The sequence below is a fragment of the Perca fluviatilis genome, chromosome 12 (genome assembly GCF_010015445.1).
Source record: "Perca fluviatilis chromosome 12, GENO_Pfluv_1.0, whole genome shotgun sequence".
NCBI classification, from domain to species: Eukaryota; Metazoa; Chordata; class Actinopteri; order Perciformes; family Percidae; genus Perca; species Perca fluviatilis.
In genome coordinates, this window is record NC_053123.1 from 6,501,401 (window position 1) to 6,518,673 (window position 17,273).

The 17,273-nt window shown below is 40.6% G+C and overlaps 2 protein-coding genes across 2 annotated transcripts in view; both read left to right on the forward strand.

The window, feature by feature from the left end:
* The window catches only part of tfpia (tissue factor pathway inhibitor a), a 74,298-nt gene extending 61,021 nt beyond the window's left edge, over nucleotides 1-13,277 (forward strand). The window contains exons 6-7 of the mRNA XM_039817848.1: nucleotides 8,127-8,315; nucleotides 11,717-13,277. Of these exons, the coding sequence (XP_039673782.1) occupies nucleotides 8,127-8,315; nucleotides 11,717-11,784 (257 nt within the window). The 3' untranslated portion in view covers nucleotides 11,785-13,277. The remainder of the gene's footprint in view (nucleotides 1-8,126; nucleotides 8,316-11,716) is intronic.
* Nucleotides 13,278-15,456: 2,179 nt separating this feature from the next.
* Nucleotides 15,457-17,273, forward strand: part of calcrla (calcitonin receptor-like a) — a 48,449-nt gene continuing 46,632 nt past the window's right edge. Inside the window, exon 1 of the mRNA XM_039817849.1 lies at nucleotides 15,457-15,654. The gene's annotated coding sequence lies outside the window, so the exon portion shown is untranslated. The remainder of the gene's footprint in view (nucleotides 15,655-17,273) is intronic.

Here is a 17,273-nt window from a genome sequence, read left to right on the forward strand (position 1 = left end):
ATGTCAATGGAACCACACACGGTTGGTGCATGCGTAGCTAGCTAGCTTACAGCTGACGTCTGCACAGTTGCTACATTGGCTGTTTGGGGCAGAAATGGTTCTGCGTCATAACGCGAGGCAAGATGCTCCGCAAGCAGCGGCGGTGGATCTGCAAAATAGTCTCGGAAAAGAACTTGTTTTGGTGGAACATTTGCACTCAAAAGAAAACACCACGAACAATATTCATTTAAGTTAACTGTTCACACAATACAGTAATGTGAGCAATTTTAATTAGCTGGATGCATGGTTAAACGTAATTTGCTCTTACCAGTGTATCACTGTGTGTACCCACCAATCGGTCCCAAAACATTCCAGTTAGAGAGCAAATGCTGTAAACATATTCTTTGGAAATCTTTACAATCATTCCCCGAAAGAATCAAGCGGGCCTGCCTTGCTGCACGCTGAAATTTTCTTCAAAACTTTTAAGGAAATTTCAGAGTTTAGCTTGCTAGCTCCAAGTTTGTTCTTTCCCAAAGCAGCTGAGACTGAGAACGGCAAAACAAACGGTGTTTTTCCATTACATGGTACCTGCTCGACTCGCCTTGACTCTACTCGCCTTTTTTGGTTTTCCATAATGAAAAAAAAGTCCCTGGAAGCCTGCTATTTTTAGTATCACCTCCGAGGAGGTTCCAAGCGAGCTGAGCGATACCAAAAGGTGACGCGAAAACCTGCAGACTACTGATTGGTCGGAGAGAATCGTCACTAATCACTGCGTCATCATTGCTAGCGACAGATGGGGGTGTTCTGAACAAACCCGCTATTTTTAAATAGTTTAGCCAGCGGTGTTTTTTTTGCTGCCTCCAGCTTCTTTTGAAAGAAGCAACAGCCGCATGCCGAGAATCAAAAACAACACACCATTGACGTTCTGTTAGTGTGTCGCGTTAGGTCACGGCAGTTTCCTACGGCGTAGATATGGCGACCAGCCAGGCTCGCCTCACGCATGAGGGCTGTTGACGCGCTACTTCTTTGACAGGGACAGTCAGCAGTGCAAGCATTTCTTCTACGGCAGCTGCTTTGGCAATGCCAACAATTTCAGGAGCATGGCGGCGTGCCAGGCCAAATGTCAGAGCCCAGGTAGGTCAGCCTGAACTCACGTATTTTACCCTTCTTTCCCACCGTCCTCCCGTATTAGTATTTTCCCGTAAATCTCCCGTATTTTAACCTGCGTTATAATACCCCGAGCGGAGTAAAAAAACAAAAACATTCCCAATCTGAGCTCTGTCACTAGCCTCGCGATAACTGCCACCTGCAGTAGCCTACTACAGGTACTGTAGGTGGCAGTTGTCGTGAGGTTAGTGTGTGAGGTCAGATGATGAGTGACAATGCGGGAAAAAAAAGAAAAAAAACAGAGATGGATGATGGACGCTATGACAGAGACGGTGCACTGTCAAAACTTCTGAAGGCTTTACTCTGCATTCCCCACAGCAATGCACGTTGAGAAAGGGTGTTTAGCATGGTACGAAAGATTGTTACAGAGAATAGGAGGACGTTAGACAACAGAACTGTCTGCGCTCTACTCTCATGTAACATGAACTACTCTGGCCCAGCCCACTAATACACTCCTTCCACAACAGTCTTAAAGAATGCAAAGTCTGCAACAAATTTGTACAATAACTCACTAAAAGAGTAAAGAAAAGTTATGTGAAATGAAAAGAAAAACTGTAAAAGAAAAGCAATATGAAATGAAAAGAATGTGTGGAATGAAAATAAAATGTAAATGTAAAGACAAGCAATCAACACATCTACACCTCAGACTAACAAGTCAGCTGTACATGAACCGAGATATGTTCCCTTTTTAAATTTGGACAAATGGAAATAATGACTTCTCCTGCCTTAACTTCAAAGCCGTATGCAAGATGTGATCTGTACATACTTCTGGGTTCATGGACGGCCAGATCACAGCTGCTGCACAACAAATGCAAACACGTGGTGTCCAGAACAAACCTGCCATTTTTAAATAGTTTAGCCAGCTGTGGTTTTTTGATGCCTCCAGCTTCTTTTGAAACAAAATTTGTCTTCTGGCTGTGGCAACAGCCACATGGCGAGAATCAAAAACAACACACCTTCGACGTTCTGTGTGTGTGTGTGTGTGTGTGTGTGTGTGTGTGTGTGTGTGTGTGTGTGTGTTGTTAGGTCACGGCAGTTTCCTGCAGCGTCGCTATGACGACCAGCCACGCTCGCCTCACGCATGAGGCGGTACTAAATCTGCAATGGAAAAAGGAGGACGGGGCACCGCGGTCGAGCCGAGCCGAGCAGAGCTGGTACTAGCAGTGGGTAAGCGCCAAAAGAGCGCAGGTCGTCAGGCTTTATCCTGGAAATGTACTACCAGACTACAACACACCTTAAGAAGTAATTTTTTTCAGTCTGAATAACAACATCAGAGATTAGCCTTCTTTGTTGCTGATTACAGTTTTTGATCCAGTAACCTTGACCAGAAAAGAAAAAAAAATGGTTTTCCTTTCAAGATGAGAAAAACTGATTTTGTCTCATCATATGAATGCAGACACCAAGGCATAAAGCCAGAAGGAGTACATGCAGTGTTCATTCATTACAGAAATCTCGGAGCAGACATTTGGGATAGATTAACTGTTGTAAGGCATAATTAAATCAATCGCCCTGTCTTCATAGTAGTAACCGGTCCACGGCTGACTTCTGAGTTATGCTTAAACAGTTCATTTATTAAACCAGTGCATGCTGATGGCCAATCACTTTACTGTGATAAAATTAAAAGTCAAGATGCAGTGATGCGTTTAATTTTTCCACCCCAGGAGGTCTTGTTGGACCGTGTGAACACAGCGTCCCTCTTTCATTCCTTCAACCAGCTTCTTGAAGAGGTCGGCGATGCGATGTTTGCGCATATCCAAAAACCTGTTGATGTTTAGAAGTAGCTGTGTTTCTCCTTCCAGACAGAATTGTGGGCTTTTTTTTTAGGCATGCATCTCTACTACGCAGCCTTGCAAACTGTTGGCTGGTTGGTTTGTTTACAACAACCATAGCAACGCACAGAGCTGACAGCTGCCATTTACTGCCGGGTCGCGGCGGCAGGAGCTCCAGCAGGGGAACCCAAACTTCCCTTTCCCAAGCTCCCAGCTCTGACTGGGGGATCCCTCAGGCCAGGGTGGAGATATTAGATATTAGTTAGTCCTGGGTCTTCCCCGAGGCCTCCTCCCAGCTGGATGTACCTGAAAAACCTACCTAGGGAGGCCCCCAGGGGGAATCCTTACCAGATGCCCAACCCACCTTACCTGATTAAAGCCCTGTTTACACGAAGGGAAGACGCAGATATTTTCCTGCGGTTTGGCCTATCATTTACACGAAAACCCCGTTTTTATCACAGAAAACGATTATTTGTAAAAACTCCGGCCAAAGTGGAGATTTTGGAAAACCTCGTTTGCACGTTTGCATGTAAACTGAGACAAACGGAGGTTTAGGCAGCCGAGAGAGAGAAAGAGGACGTGATTGGTTGCTGTTGTTGCTATTGTTGGGATTCTGATTGGCTAACGTGGGCTTGAGCTTCTCGTTACACCACCACCTACAGGTCTGGCGTGCTCTTGACTGCATTGACGGCATATATACACGGGTACATATAAACGAACACTTTTCTGAAAACAGAGAGGTTGAAATGTCCGTTTATGAAAATAGCCGGCCACGTGTAAACGTAGCATAAGATGCAAATGCGCTGTATACGTGTACAAAGAATGCCTCTAAAACCCGAATCTGGCACAACCCACTTAATCAAGAAAATGCTAAATTCAGAAAAAGGCCGTATTCAAAATATCCAAGCGGAATATGCTGTTTACATGACCTGTATCAAAGTCAGAATATTGTCATATTCTGAATAATAGTGCAATATTAGTGTGCATGTAAACATACTCGGTGTCTTTGTCACATGTGCTTACTAATTTTCTGTCGTGTTCTCAGGCTCTGTTGTGCGCAGGAGAGCACAGGGACGCCCTGGCCTGCTTCCCTCAACTCCTTCAAAGAGTTATAATTTCAAGAATCCAATTTCACTCTTGTCAGAAAATATTGAGAGGGAAAGAGTCAGGATGAGTTAGCCTCAAAAGCACCTTCTCCTTTTCAATCTCTTTTTTTTAATTTTTTTTTTTTGCGATGCAATCTCCAGCATGCAAGCACAAAGATATCTCTCAGAAACAATGCTGGCATCAAAGTAACACTCTTTCAAGTAGCAGTGCATTATTCAGATCCTGCATTAAATAGATTATAGAGGATCATAAATGGTAATGGTTCATGTCAGTTATAAATAGCAGGTGACTTTTGTTTTTCTCTACTGAATTTAAATAGGGGCATTTGAATTTCAAAGTCACGAAAGCTGGGAGAGGAGTATAGAAGGCACCCATCTTGAGTATGGGTGTCATTCTACCAAGCATTTATCGCTATGTTGAAACCAAAGACTGACATCTTGTGGTTATACGATGATGTACACTTGTAGTGTCAGTGGGAGAAGCTGTAATGTCGACCCCTGTGTCCAAAGAGGAAATAAACTAATCCCAAACTAAGCTGCTCGGAATTAGCTTTGCAGGAAGTAGGCCAAAAATACCGTACATGATACTGCTACTACTGTTACAGCTATTCCTTTACATCCAGCACTAATAGAGAATGTGTTTGCTTTTGAGGCTTTCTCCATTGGGAAGTTCTGTATTTGCTGAATTCTAAATGGTTTGCAATGAAATGAAAATCACAAACTTTGGATTTAAGCATTTTGGGGATTTGTGCAGTTTGACTAAATGCAGCACAAATGCAGTTTGTTGGTATACATAAAAAAGATTAAATCCCATACAGACTAAAAGCCCTGCAAATAATATGGCAAGAATGGAGAAAACTATCGTCTTTTGAGATTAGAATTATTTAATACGCATTGCCTTTTGGAAAGATGCTGCATTTATTGAACTTGGAAAACAGGGAAACAGTGAAATAAATCAAAAGTGAAAACACCTTGAAGTGGGAAACTTCCTTTTTCCCTTGGAACCTTTTAAATTCCCCTTCCGAACACAAGACAAAATAAGAGTTTACTTGCAAAAACATAATGTGCAAAATAATCATTTTTCTCAAATACATAGTTTTTGTGATCGTTAGGAGCCGAAATAGAAATCACGATCAAAATTTTGAATCATTGCACAGGCCCAGTTCTATGTCGACCAACTAATAAGGGCCATCTTTTGTGTTCATCGGTGTGTGTGTGTGTGTGTGTGTGTGTATTTCCCTGCTAGTTAATTAGGGTTCTAGTTAGAATTGGGTTAAAATGCAACGCTTGGTTTAGTGTTAGGCTAGGGTTACGTCAGGGTTACGGGGTTAAGGTCAGCAGTACAAGGGGCACGGGCACAAGGGGACCATAAGTTAGTAGGACACTTAAAAAACCTCCTAAAAAACCTGGGTCGATTATTTGAAAGACCATCTCAAAGGAATAAACATAATACAATGGCGGTTTAAAAAGAGATTAAAGGAGCCAGTGGACAGGATGGTCAGCGGGAGTTAAATTAGGATCAGAGCACAACCGGAAAAGGATTTTTAAGGCCGATATCGATACAAATATTTGGTGATTAAAAATCCAATATTCCGATACATCAGCCGATATATATTTAAAAAGTAAATCCAGAAATGCGTAAGAAAACATAAACAGATTTCCTTAACATTAGTTATTTGTAGTTATTTATGAGTCCTCACTAAATTAATGTGATAATGCAGTTTAAAAATCAACTTGTTTGTTTTATTGTCACAACAGAACAGAGGAACATCAAAATATATTAAAGTTCTGATAAATAAAATGTATAAAAATACAAACTTAAGATATGAAAATTAACAACAAAAATCAAAGAGTGTTGCCAACAGGGACGTTGTAGAGCGCCCTCTGGTGGACAAACTATGCAACGCCAACACTCAGAACATGGTCGAAGGGGGTTTGGTCCATTTTTCGTACCGATAGTTTGGAAAATTCCTAATATCGGAGTAACTCTGAAGTAGTGGCTAATTAGGAGTACAAACAGTTAGTTGTTTGCAGTGGCCCCGGCAGCCGTCATCCTGTATGCACTGTGCGTACATTTTTTTTTATCTAATGATAACAATGCGTAAATGCCCTGTTCTCTTCTCTGCTCTGTTACAATAACCGTAATCATTTTCTCATTAAGTATACGCTATTTCACCAACAACCTATCCACTATTAATGAATGTTAAAGAATGTTCTAAACCCACAGAGGGAGCTATAGCACGATGTTTGAATCATGTGTGTTAACATAGACATGAATATTCCGGTTACATTACAAACAGACAAACCATGTTTTTCACATCTCCATACAGGCACGCTGACAGCTGTCTGCTGTCTGCTCTGAGCGCATCCACCTCTCTCTCTCTCTCTCTCTCTCTCTCTCTCTCTCTCTCTCTCTCTCTCTCGCTCTCTCTCTCTCTCTCTCTCTCTCACAAAATGCTTCAGTGAAATATTTTCATGGTCTGGTCATTATGATATGATAAAAGTACACTAGGGGCACACTCTCATACACATAAAATATTATAAGAACAGCTGCTTTCTGGCGCAGTAAACCGCTTCAGCGGGCGGGTGGTTGTTGTGCGTGCTATGAAATAGAATCCTGCCGGCGCCACTGGATGTTTGAGACGTGACACTAAATGTTTGAGGATGACATATTCTAAGAAACTGTTCAGTTTCTCCTTGACATAGCATGGTGGTGGTTTTTGTCTCATTTAATAATTCTTAAACTGAAAAGCAGAGTCGTTTCACGGGGTTCCTTGTGATATCACATCTGTAAGGTCATAATATCTTATGCTTTGCTACTGTTGATGATATCAACACAATTAGAGCTGCATTCAATATGTATGGACAAGTCAGGCACAATTAATTCCGTCCTCAAATTCTCTAATTGCTCTAATTGACCCCAGTCGACCACAACAGATGAAGTAATACTGATTAAATAGTGGGCCTTTGAAGTTGAAGTGTTTGCCTATGCAAATCTGAACGTCCTTCAGTGGGAAAGAGCCCTCGTAGTTGCTAACAAGCGCTCCTGCGTGTCTCACCATGAAGAACGCTGGAGAATAAATCAAAGAGCATAGCTTACATGGCCCTGAGGGAAGCTCTCACTTTTTCAAATGTGTCCGGTAAAGTCTGAGCGCCTGCAGACACTGGACACAATCTATTCCAAAGTCTGACTGAAGCTTAATGTGTGAGGATATGAACCCATGTGGAGTTAAAAGCTAACATGGCGTTAAAGAAAAGCAAACAGGCATCATTCGTCTTCAGCTGCTTCAGAACCATTACATCCTCCTATATCCTTGAATCAAGCTGGAACGGATCCAAGTGATCCAACTATATACTGATACATTTAAAAGGATGATATACATGGAGATATATATTAGAGCTGCAACAATTAATCCATTCATCGAATAGTTGTCTATTCTTAAATTAATCGTCAAATATTTTGACGATCGAGATTCTCTCGCTTCTTAAATGTGAATATTTTCTAGTGTCTGCACTCCTCTGTGACAGTAAACTGAATATCTTTGAGTTGAGGACAAAACGAGACATTTGAGGACGTCGTGTCGGCCTTCAGGAAACACTGATCGACATTTTTCACCTTTTTCTGACATTTTATAGACCAAACAACTCCATCCATTAAAGGTGCTCTAAGTGATGTTGGGTGACGTTACTTCTTGTTGAAAAACGAAGACTAGCTCGGTCCTCCCTCCTCATCCCGTTCCCTCCCTTCTGCGCACTAACCCCCCCCCCCCCAAATCCTTCTTGTCCGTTATTGGCTGAACACTGGAACACAGTTTGTGTATGTTTGCATGGTCCAATGCCTTTGTTTTTGTTGGCGTTTGTGGACCCTAGGCTGTCTACAGAGACCGCAAGACCATTTTTTACAGTGTGTTTAGTGTGTTTTTGCTGTATGTGACAAGAAATGTTGTAGCCTAAAAAAACGCGTGACATCGCTTAGAGTACCTTTAATCGAGAAAAATAATTGACAATCGAAGTAATCGTTAGTTGCTGCCCTGATACATATCAATTAGAGTGCTGAGCACCGATTTAAAACTGATATTTTCTGCCTCTTGCTTCTGATTGACAGTCTTCAAGCCTTCAGAGCGGTGCTTCAGTCCCGTGGAGAGGGGAACATGTCATGGGACAGAGAAGAGGTTTGCATACAACCCCGAGCGCAAGAGATGCACGCTGTTTGAGTACAGCGGCTGCGGCGGCAACGACAACAACTTCACATTAAGGAAAGACTGTTATCACAAGTGCATTCGAGACAGAAGGGGTAGGATTATTTTATTCATCATTTTCAAAATGCATGTTAAAAAAAATAAAAATAAATACATAATAATTTGGAATGCTAACTTTTTTGGCCACCAGCCACTGTGGCAGGTGGGTTTTAAAATCCATTGGCCACACAGGCTTTTTACCAGCCACTTTATTTTGGCCTCATAAAGTTGAAATACAGGAAATGTATCAGCGATGTTCTTGAACTTGTTAAGAATACATTTAAGTGCTGTCAAGTTATTAACAACATCAATATAATAAATTACTCTTAGAATGTATATTTATTATTTCCACCGTCACAGACAGTTATTATATATACTGACACACTTCCTCTTCCCCCCCACCCCTCTATCATCTTCTATGAGACAGTCACTGCAGTCTATTTGTTGTGTACTGCTGTCCTGAATCAGCCACTCACAAACCTTGCATTTAAAAACTGTCAACCTCCTTTAAAAACATCTACTTTTCTTTGAATCATCTCCATCTTTTTTTTTTTTTTTGCAGTGATGAAATGTAACTAAGTACATGTACTCAAGTACTGTACTTAAAGTGATGGTTCGGAGTAATTCACCCTACGGTCCTTTGCACCATGACCTCGAGCCAAACACCCCCCCAGAAACTTTTTTCACCTGGGTCTAACATTGGGAGAGTTAGCTAGAGTAGCGTTATCAGCTGAATAGCTTAGCGCAGGGGCTAATGGACCCACGTTTGTATAGTTACCCCACTAATAATGCCCGAAATGATACCAAACGTCTACAAGTAGTACAAATAGGTTATGCTCTCATAAAAAGATGGATTGGAAAGTTTGTAAGTACACCAGAAGTTTATGTAAATAACACTTGCCTGCTGGCTTCTGCTCTCTGCTGTTGTTGTTGCTGCTGTGAGACGAGTGCTTAGGGCCGTCTACAAATTACAACACCGAAAAGAGATGCAACAAAAATATTTTTTAATTTTAATTTTTTTTTTAAAGTAAGTGATGTAGTATAACTAGCAGGAGACAAGTAATAATTGAGGTAAGTTTGGAGACATTACCTTATTTAATCATTGAATTAATAAATATTTTTGTTGTAACTCTTTTCGGTGTAGTAATTTGTAGACGGCACTAAAAGCTAACTGCAGCCAGCAGCAGCAGCAACAGAGAGCTGAAGAGAGCAGGCAAGTGTTCATAAACTTCTGGTGTACAACAAACTTTCCAATCCATCGTTTTATGAGTACATAACATATTTGTTACTACTGTAGCGGACTGGTATCGTTAGAACGTGTCGGAATTAGATGGTAACTAAACGTTACGATAAGGTCCGTTAGCCCCTGCGCTAAGCTATTCAGCTGATAACGCTACTCTAGCTAACTCTCCCAATGTTCGACCCAGGTGAAAAAAGCTTCTGGGGGGGTGTTTGGCTCGAGGTCATGGTGCAAAGGACCCTAGGGTGAATTACTCCGAACCATCACTTTAAGTACAAATTTGGAGTACTTTTTTCATGCCACTTTCTACTTCTACTCTGTGACATTTCAGAGAGAAATATTGTACTTTTTGCTCCACTGCATTCATTTGACAGTTTGCAGAAAATAGTTAAAAGATTTTTGCAGAAAAACACATGTGCTTTATAAGATACAATGTTATATTATAAATTAAACTACCCAACAGTATAACGGCCTACAAGTCCAGCTGAAATGATTAGCCCATTAAACACTTTTTACTAACACATAGTAAATTTACTTTTAATACTTGAAGTACATTTTCCTGATGATACATTTACTTAAAGGTCCTATGACATGCTGCTTTTTGGATGCTTTTATGTAGGCCTCAGTGGTCCCCTAATATTGTATCTGAAGTCTCTTTTATATAGACCTTAGTGGTCCCCTAATACTGTATCTGAAGTCTCTTTTATATAGACCTTAGTGGTCCCCTAATACTGTATCTGAAGTCTCTTTAATATAGACCTTAGTGGTCCCCTAATACTGTATCTGAAGTCTCTTTTATATAGACCTTAGTGGTCCCCTAATACTGTATCTGAAGTCTATTTTATATAGACCTTAGTGGTCCCCTAATACTGTATCTGAAGTCTCTTTTATATAGACCTTAGTGGTCCCCTAATACTGTATCTGAAGTCTCTTTAATATAGACCTTAGTGGTCCCCTAATACTGAATCTGAAGTCTCTTTAATATAGACCTTCGTGCACTGCCCCTAATACTGTATCTGAAGTATCTTTTATATAGACCTTAGTGGTCCCCTAATACTGTATCTGAAGTCTCTTTTATATAGACCTTAGTGGTCCCCTAATACTGTATCTGAAGTCTCTTTTATATAGACCTTAGTGGTCCCCTAATACTGTATCTGAAGTCTCTTTTATATAGACCTTAGTGGTCCCCTAAAACTGTATCTGAAGTCTCTTTTATATAGGCCTCAGTGGTCCCCTAATACTGTATCTGAAGTCTCTTTTATATAGGCCTTAGTGGTCCCCTAATACTGTATCTGAAGTCTCTTTCCCAAAATTCAGCCTTGGTGCAGAATTACAGCCACTAGAGCCAGTCCCACAATGAGCTTTCCTTAGGATGTGCCATTTCTGTGTCTGTAGCTATTGAGGAGGAGAGAGGGGGGCAAGGTGGAGGGTGGGAGTGTGGCCTTGACCAACTGCCACTTTGCTCATTTGAAAGCCATGATGTCTCTCTTTCATAGGTGGGGTTAATTCTCTGGGTGGGCAAAGCAGAGAAAGGGGAGGTAACCTTGCTCCTTATGACCTCATAAGGAGAAGATTCCAGATCGGCCCATCTGAGCTTTCATTTTCTCAAATGCAGAGCAGGATACCCAGGGCTCGGTTTACACCCATCGTCATTTCTAGCCACTGGGGGACCATAGGCAGGCTGGGGGAACTCATATTAATGTTAAAAAAAACAACTCATAAAGTGAAATTTTCATGCCATGGGACTTTTAAGTACATTATAATCATGATACTTACATACATTTACTTAAGTGACATTTTCAATGCAGGACTTTTACTTGTAACCAAGTATTTTTACAGTTTGGTATTAGTACTTTTACTTAAGCAAAGGATTCTGGATTCTTCTTCCACCGCTGGTTACTTCTTTCAGCTGGCCTATACATGTGCTGCCAAATTTTTGAGCTGAAATCCAAGGAGATGGCGGACTTGGGTTGAAATGTAAAAGAACAAAAGTAGCAATAAACAACTAAGGACTCAATTTTCCTTGGCTGCAGTATCACCCGCCAATGGACAAATTCACCTGCATTTGGCGCGTGGTCAGGTGTTACTTTCAGGTCCTGATTGTAGGAAGCACATGTAACGGCTGTCACGTTTTAACTGTAGGTTCCTCATTGGGAGATAGAAATCTTCAATGGAGAATCATGCAATTAATATTATGTCATTCTGTTGCTGTTGCAGGTCCTAGTAATGGGATGATCCGAATAAGGAGGAAAAACCTTAACAACATTGTTAATCGCTCAGCGTGAACACCTTGCTCTGCTTTACATCCTGCACTACTGTGGAGCCATCTGTATTTATGTTCATATGTTATGTTTAGCTAACTCATATCTATTGTTTTGCAGTGTACCTGAATTAGCTTTGTAGTGACTGAATGCAATCATCATCATTATTCAAATTATTTCAATTATCTCATTGACAAAAAATGTCTACTACAGCCGCTCTCCACACTGATGCTCTGCATATCATATATATGCTTTTGTATAAACAATATATTGTGTCTTTTTCATTTTTACAGTTTCAGGGCTCTGTTGTCATCATACTGATATAAACATGTCATTGTTTATAGTTATAGTTTATAGGAAACACCAAAGTTGCAGCCATATTTGCCACTGCTTTCCCTGTATATTTACTGTGTCCAAACCAGGGCTGGGTATCGCCAATCATTTCTCAATTTGATTCCGATTGGACATTATCAGTTAGGTTAAGGAAATTTCAGTTACAGTGCCAATTTAGCTGGGATATGAAACAGATTCTGAGAGAACGTCTGTTGTAAACTGTACGAGGAAGAAGCAACCCTCAAATATGTTTTATAATGCACCAAGTTAAGAATTGAGCCCCAAAATGTTTGCGGCGGGTTATACATCCATGGTGAAAAAGGCGTGTATTAAAAGATGGATTTCTGGATTTTATTAACCCATATCAGGTCACTCAAACAACAATATTATTTTTAATTGGAGAATCGATGACTTTAACCCAGTCCTAGTCTACACTGTAGCTTTTCCACAAAGGTTCTGGTCTAGCTCCACTGTTGTTAATCAATGTGAAGAAGTGCATTAGCAGATTAAACTGGGGGACAATCCTTATTCTAGGATCAACCACACCAATATATGGAATGCTGTCAAGCAAACACATTAATCAAGATGACCATGTCCTCACAGCTATAAATCAAATCAATGTAAACAAGGCAATGGATGCTCTATTTTTTGTCGGATTCAACTTTTTAATCAATATTATGCAGTTTCGTAAATCATTGTTGCAATCCTGCAGGTGTTGTTGGTGATGAAAGACAGAAGGGGGCAGTGTTGTGTAAAGTAAGTTTTGGTGGTTGCAGTTGGCTGCACAGTGTTCCCTTTACTGTCTCCTTTTAGAATCATGGCTTTAATGAATTAGACTGGAAGAGTTTATATACTTAACTTCAACAAACAGTCTTCTCTTTCCTCAGATTTCATGTTGTATTCCTCATCAGTCTTTTCGTATGTACGCCGAACAAGCACACAATGTTTCACAGTAAAAAAAAGAAAAAAAAGAAGCAGACATAAATAAGTAAATAACAGAGATCTCTTGTTTTCCATAGGCCTTAGAAAGCCTTTTTATTTTAATATCATATATGAGAAAAACAATGTATGAAAACGACGTATGGCTTCAATAACTGAACAATTCAAATTCTGAGGAAAACTATGTAATGTAATGTTTTTTTTTTGTTGATAACGTGATTTAAAAATAAAGATCCTGCAATACATTTGTATCCTTTTTTAAAAAAAACAAAAACAAAACAATACCTTAAAAGTAATTTTAAAGTCACTAAATGAAAGCCGACCTTGAAGCTCCAGGGCTGGAGTTACATATCCTGTGTCTTTTTTTCTGGACAATTTAGGGGTTAACCACGTTCTACAATCAACACTTGTTCTATATTTTATAGGCTGATTCCAGAATAATTTTTTTGGCCTGAGTGTGAAATTTGAATGAACTTTGTCCAATAAATATAGCTAAATGTAAAAAGTAAATAATTCAGTGAAGGCAATGGAGTAGAAGCGCTGCTGGGTCACATGCAGGTGCTCGTTGGATACTCCAGGTGTTCTGGCACAAACCCTACAGCATGCCTTGGATTGTTTTTGAAGGAGACTTGCACTTGAGACAATTAACTTCAGCAGACGTCTTTTCTTTCCTCAGATTTTGTTTTATTCCTCATCAGTCTTTTCGTGTCTAGTCTCGCATTGCCAGACCTTCCTCCACAGCGCTGCGGAAGAGGGTGTGGTCTAGTCCACACAGCATTCCAGGATTGGAGAAAAACCCGCTCTGGTTTATTGACTTTTCTTTAAACCGATCACAATCGTCCTGGACGGTGCTAAGCGCCGGACGGAGCAATGGTGCCTCTGCAGAATAGCCTCGGGAAGGAACTTGTTTTGGTGGAAGCGTGTAAGTTCAAAGGTTGTTTTAGTCGTGCAAAACAGAAAATGAAGATAGGACAGATAGTCTAGCTAGCTGTCTGGATTTACCCTGCAGAGATCTGAGGAGCAGTTAACCATAGTCCTCAGAAATCCACCAGAGTTTAAAATTCCAACTCAAAGAAACGGACATCCGGCCGAAAAGAGTGACATCCGGCGGAATTTCCAGCGGCACCAGAGCAACGGGAACATCGTGGATATAGACTATTTTGTGTGTAACAAGTACACCGTTTTTCACAGCAAAAAAGAAAAAAGACAAGCCCTACAGTGTGCCTTGGATTGTTTTTGATTCCAGATTCTACCCATGCAATGAGTCCCTTAAGAAGATGGAATAAATGATTCAGTGTTCCCCCACCTTTTAATTCCTGGCAGTGTGGAGAAAGCTTTGCAACAGCGTTCAGTAGGGAAGTAACGACCGTGAAGTGGTAATAAAGATAGAAGTGTGTAAGATTACAACCAGTTAAGATAAAAAAAAGAAAATGGACCAGGGCGTAATGTACTTTTGATTTCACTTGTTGGACATCAGACATGTGTTCTTAGTTCATGTATTAGACAAGTTCCACTGATTTAGTTATTTTGATGTGGGATTATTTTTACAGTAGCCTATTCATGTTTTATTGAATTGTTATTTAGGATAAAGTAGAATTCCGGTTGCACTTTTGATAAGAGGACACATAGTTGTTTTGCACAGTTTATATAAATAAAGGAATCTTTTTCAGCCATTTGTCTGCAGCTCATTCTGGTACAAAAAACGCATCGTAAAGTTAAAATCATGAATGGTATCGAATCATGAGTCTCGTGAGCTTTCAGATCTTTATGTTGGCAAATAACATTTTCAACAAACAAAAAAAACATAAAAACACTTCAACTTGCTGCACTGGTGGATTATAACTAGGTACATTTACTCAAGTACTGTACTTGTACTTTACTTGAGGCTACTACTCCACTACATTTCAGAGAGAAATATTGTACTTTTTACTCCACTGCATTAATCTGACAGCTTCAGTTACTGTTACTTTACACATTAAGATTTTTGCACACTTAACACATGTAGTTTATTAAATCCGATGTTTTATTAATAAAACTACCCAACAATATAACAAGCCCTACAAGTCCAGCTGAAATAATTAGACCATTAAACACACAACTGTTTGGATCGTTTCCAGTTTCTAAAATGTGACAATCAGATAAACAATAATATAGCACGTGAACATCAAGTGTACAAACTTATGAAAATAAAAATAAAAATAAAAACATACGAAGCAATAAAAACGAAGAAATAACAGAGTATTACATAGAGGGAAAAAAAAGGAAAAAGAAAGAGGAACATGAAAACATAAATTTACATTTAGTCAGAGAGAGAGTCCACAATTGTAAAAGCCACACAGCTCCCAGGTCCCTCAGCTGTTATAGGCTCCAGTGTGATGTAACCGGAAGTAGTGGGTTGCCTTCCAACGTCAACCTGACAGCCGCCTCAGCTGCGCTCATTGAGCGCCGGAGAGAGAGAGAGAGAGAGAGAGAGAGAGACCCGCTGTGTTTGGTGCTCGGCGCCGCAAAGAGAGAAGACACTTTCCCCGGGATTGCCTTGAGAGTTTGATTGCAGTTCGGAACCCAACACCCCCCCCCCTCCCGGTCCTCCTGCGCTGCTGTCGGACTCTAACATTCTCTCTGGTAGGACGCGCTGACACAGACTGTGAATTGTGTGCTAACGCGCTGTTACTTCCATGTCTTCTTGGCCAATTTGAGCGGCGGTAACGTCGAGGAAAGAATTTGAACGCAGAGTTGACAATGCATTTTTTTGGGGAGGGGGGGGGGGTTCGCCGCTGTGTGTTTATCGAGGGCATTTTCAACTGCTGCGTGCGTTGGATTACAGAGTCGAGGCATGTGCGTTAACAGTATACTGCTGGGATCCATTAGAAAACGTCGGGACACCAGTCATCCATCCATAACTGGGTCCAGTTAAACTGCATTGTGCTTCTGTCATGAGCATGTGGTCAAAGATAATATGGATGTGATAGAAGAATATAGTGGGGGGAAAAACCTTCTGTTGGACACCCATTTGGCCATCCGGGCGCTTCGTGCATGATCGTGCATATCCTATCTAATGCATAGTGCTCATAAGATATACACTTTTATCCGCTTAACGGAGCTTTTATTCACGGTGTGTAATCGCGTGGAATCATGCACTGAGGGTTCACTCAGCTCTGTAATCATGCTTTATGGGAACGCGTAAAAGCCCTTTTTAAATGGGATTAAAGTAGCATTTCTAAACGCACAGATTCAATTAACGCTGTTGGTACATCAACTTCAAGGGTTCATTTTAATATATTGGCTTGCCTGCATGACTGACTCAGCTGTGGTTGACTTAATGTATGCAGCCACGGATTGCGGACTATACAATCTGCCTTTGCCTTGCCTTGACATTCATTCAATAGATTAAATAATCAGTGTGAAAGTAAATGAAGAGAAATAATGCACGCAGGCTTTTCTGATTGAAGTGGAAAGCAACGTGTTCCATTCAGAATCAGCAGCGGAGGCTTTGATGGAAGCGGTGGTCTCTGGTTGCTAAATCATCTGCATGGTTACATAAGCAGCAGCAGAAGCAGATTTGGACATGCTGGAAGTTTGTGGGCAGGACAGCCAAAAGGAAAAAGGCCGGTGATGATGATGGTGATAGTGATGTGTAGGAGGAAGATGTGATGATGGTGGTAACCATTGGCAGAGTAGCCTACACTGTGCTGAGGAAAGATGCACTGGAGGCACTAGAAGTGAGGTGGCAGAGCAGAAGCAACACCGGAGCCAAAGCGGGTTGCTTCGTATTCACAGCCAAGTTTGGGGACACGAGTCAACTTTTTTTTTTTTCTGTCGATACTGTCTGCTGCAAGCTGGACTGCAGGCTATAGGGCTGCACGATATGAGGATAATAATATGCAATATGCGATAACTATGTTGAATGTCGGGATAACGATATTACCTGCGATAAATAAACAGATATTGAAGTAGGGCTGGGCGATATGGAGAAAATCAATTATCATGATATTTTTGACCAAATACGTCGATATCGATACCGCAACGATATTGTAGTGTTGACTATTTGTGCTTTCACTAAATATTTACACAATGAGATTTTTGATAAATAAACAGTAATGTGGATATAATGACTAAGTGGGTAAAGGCAAATAATAGTTACAACAGTCTGGTAAGTTCAGAAAATGACATCACTTTACTGTAACGCCGCCTTTAATACCAGGAAAAGACAACATTTATGTCATATTATGATAGTTGTCATA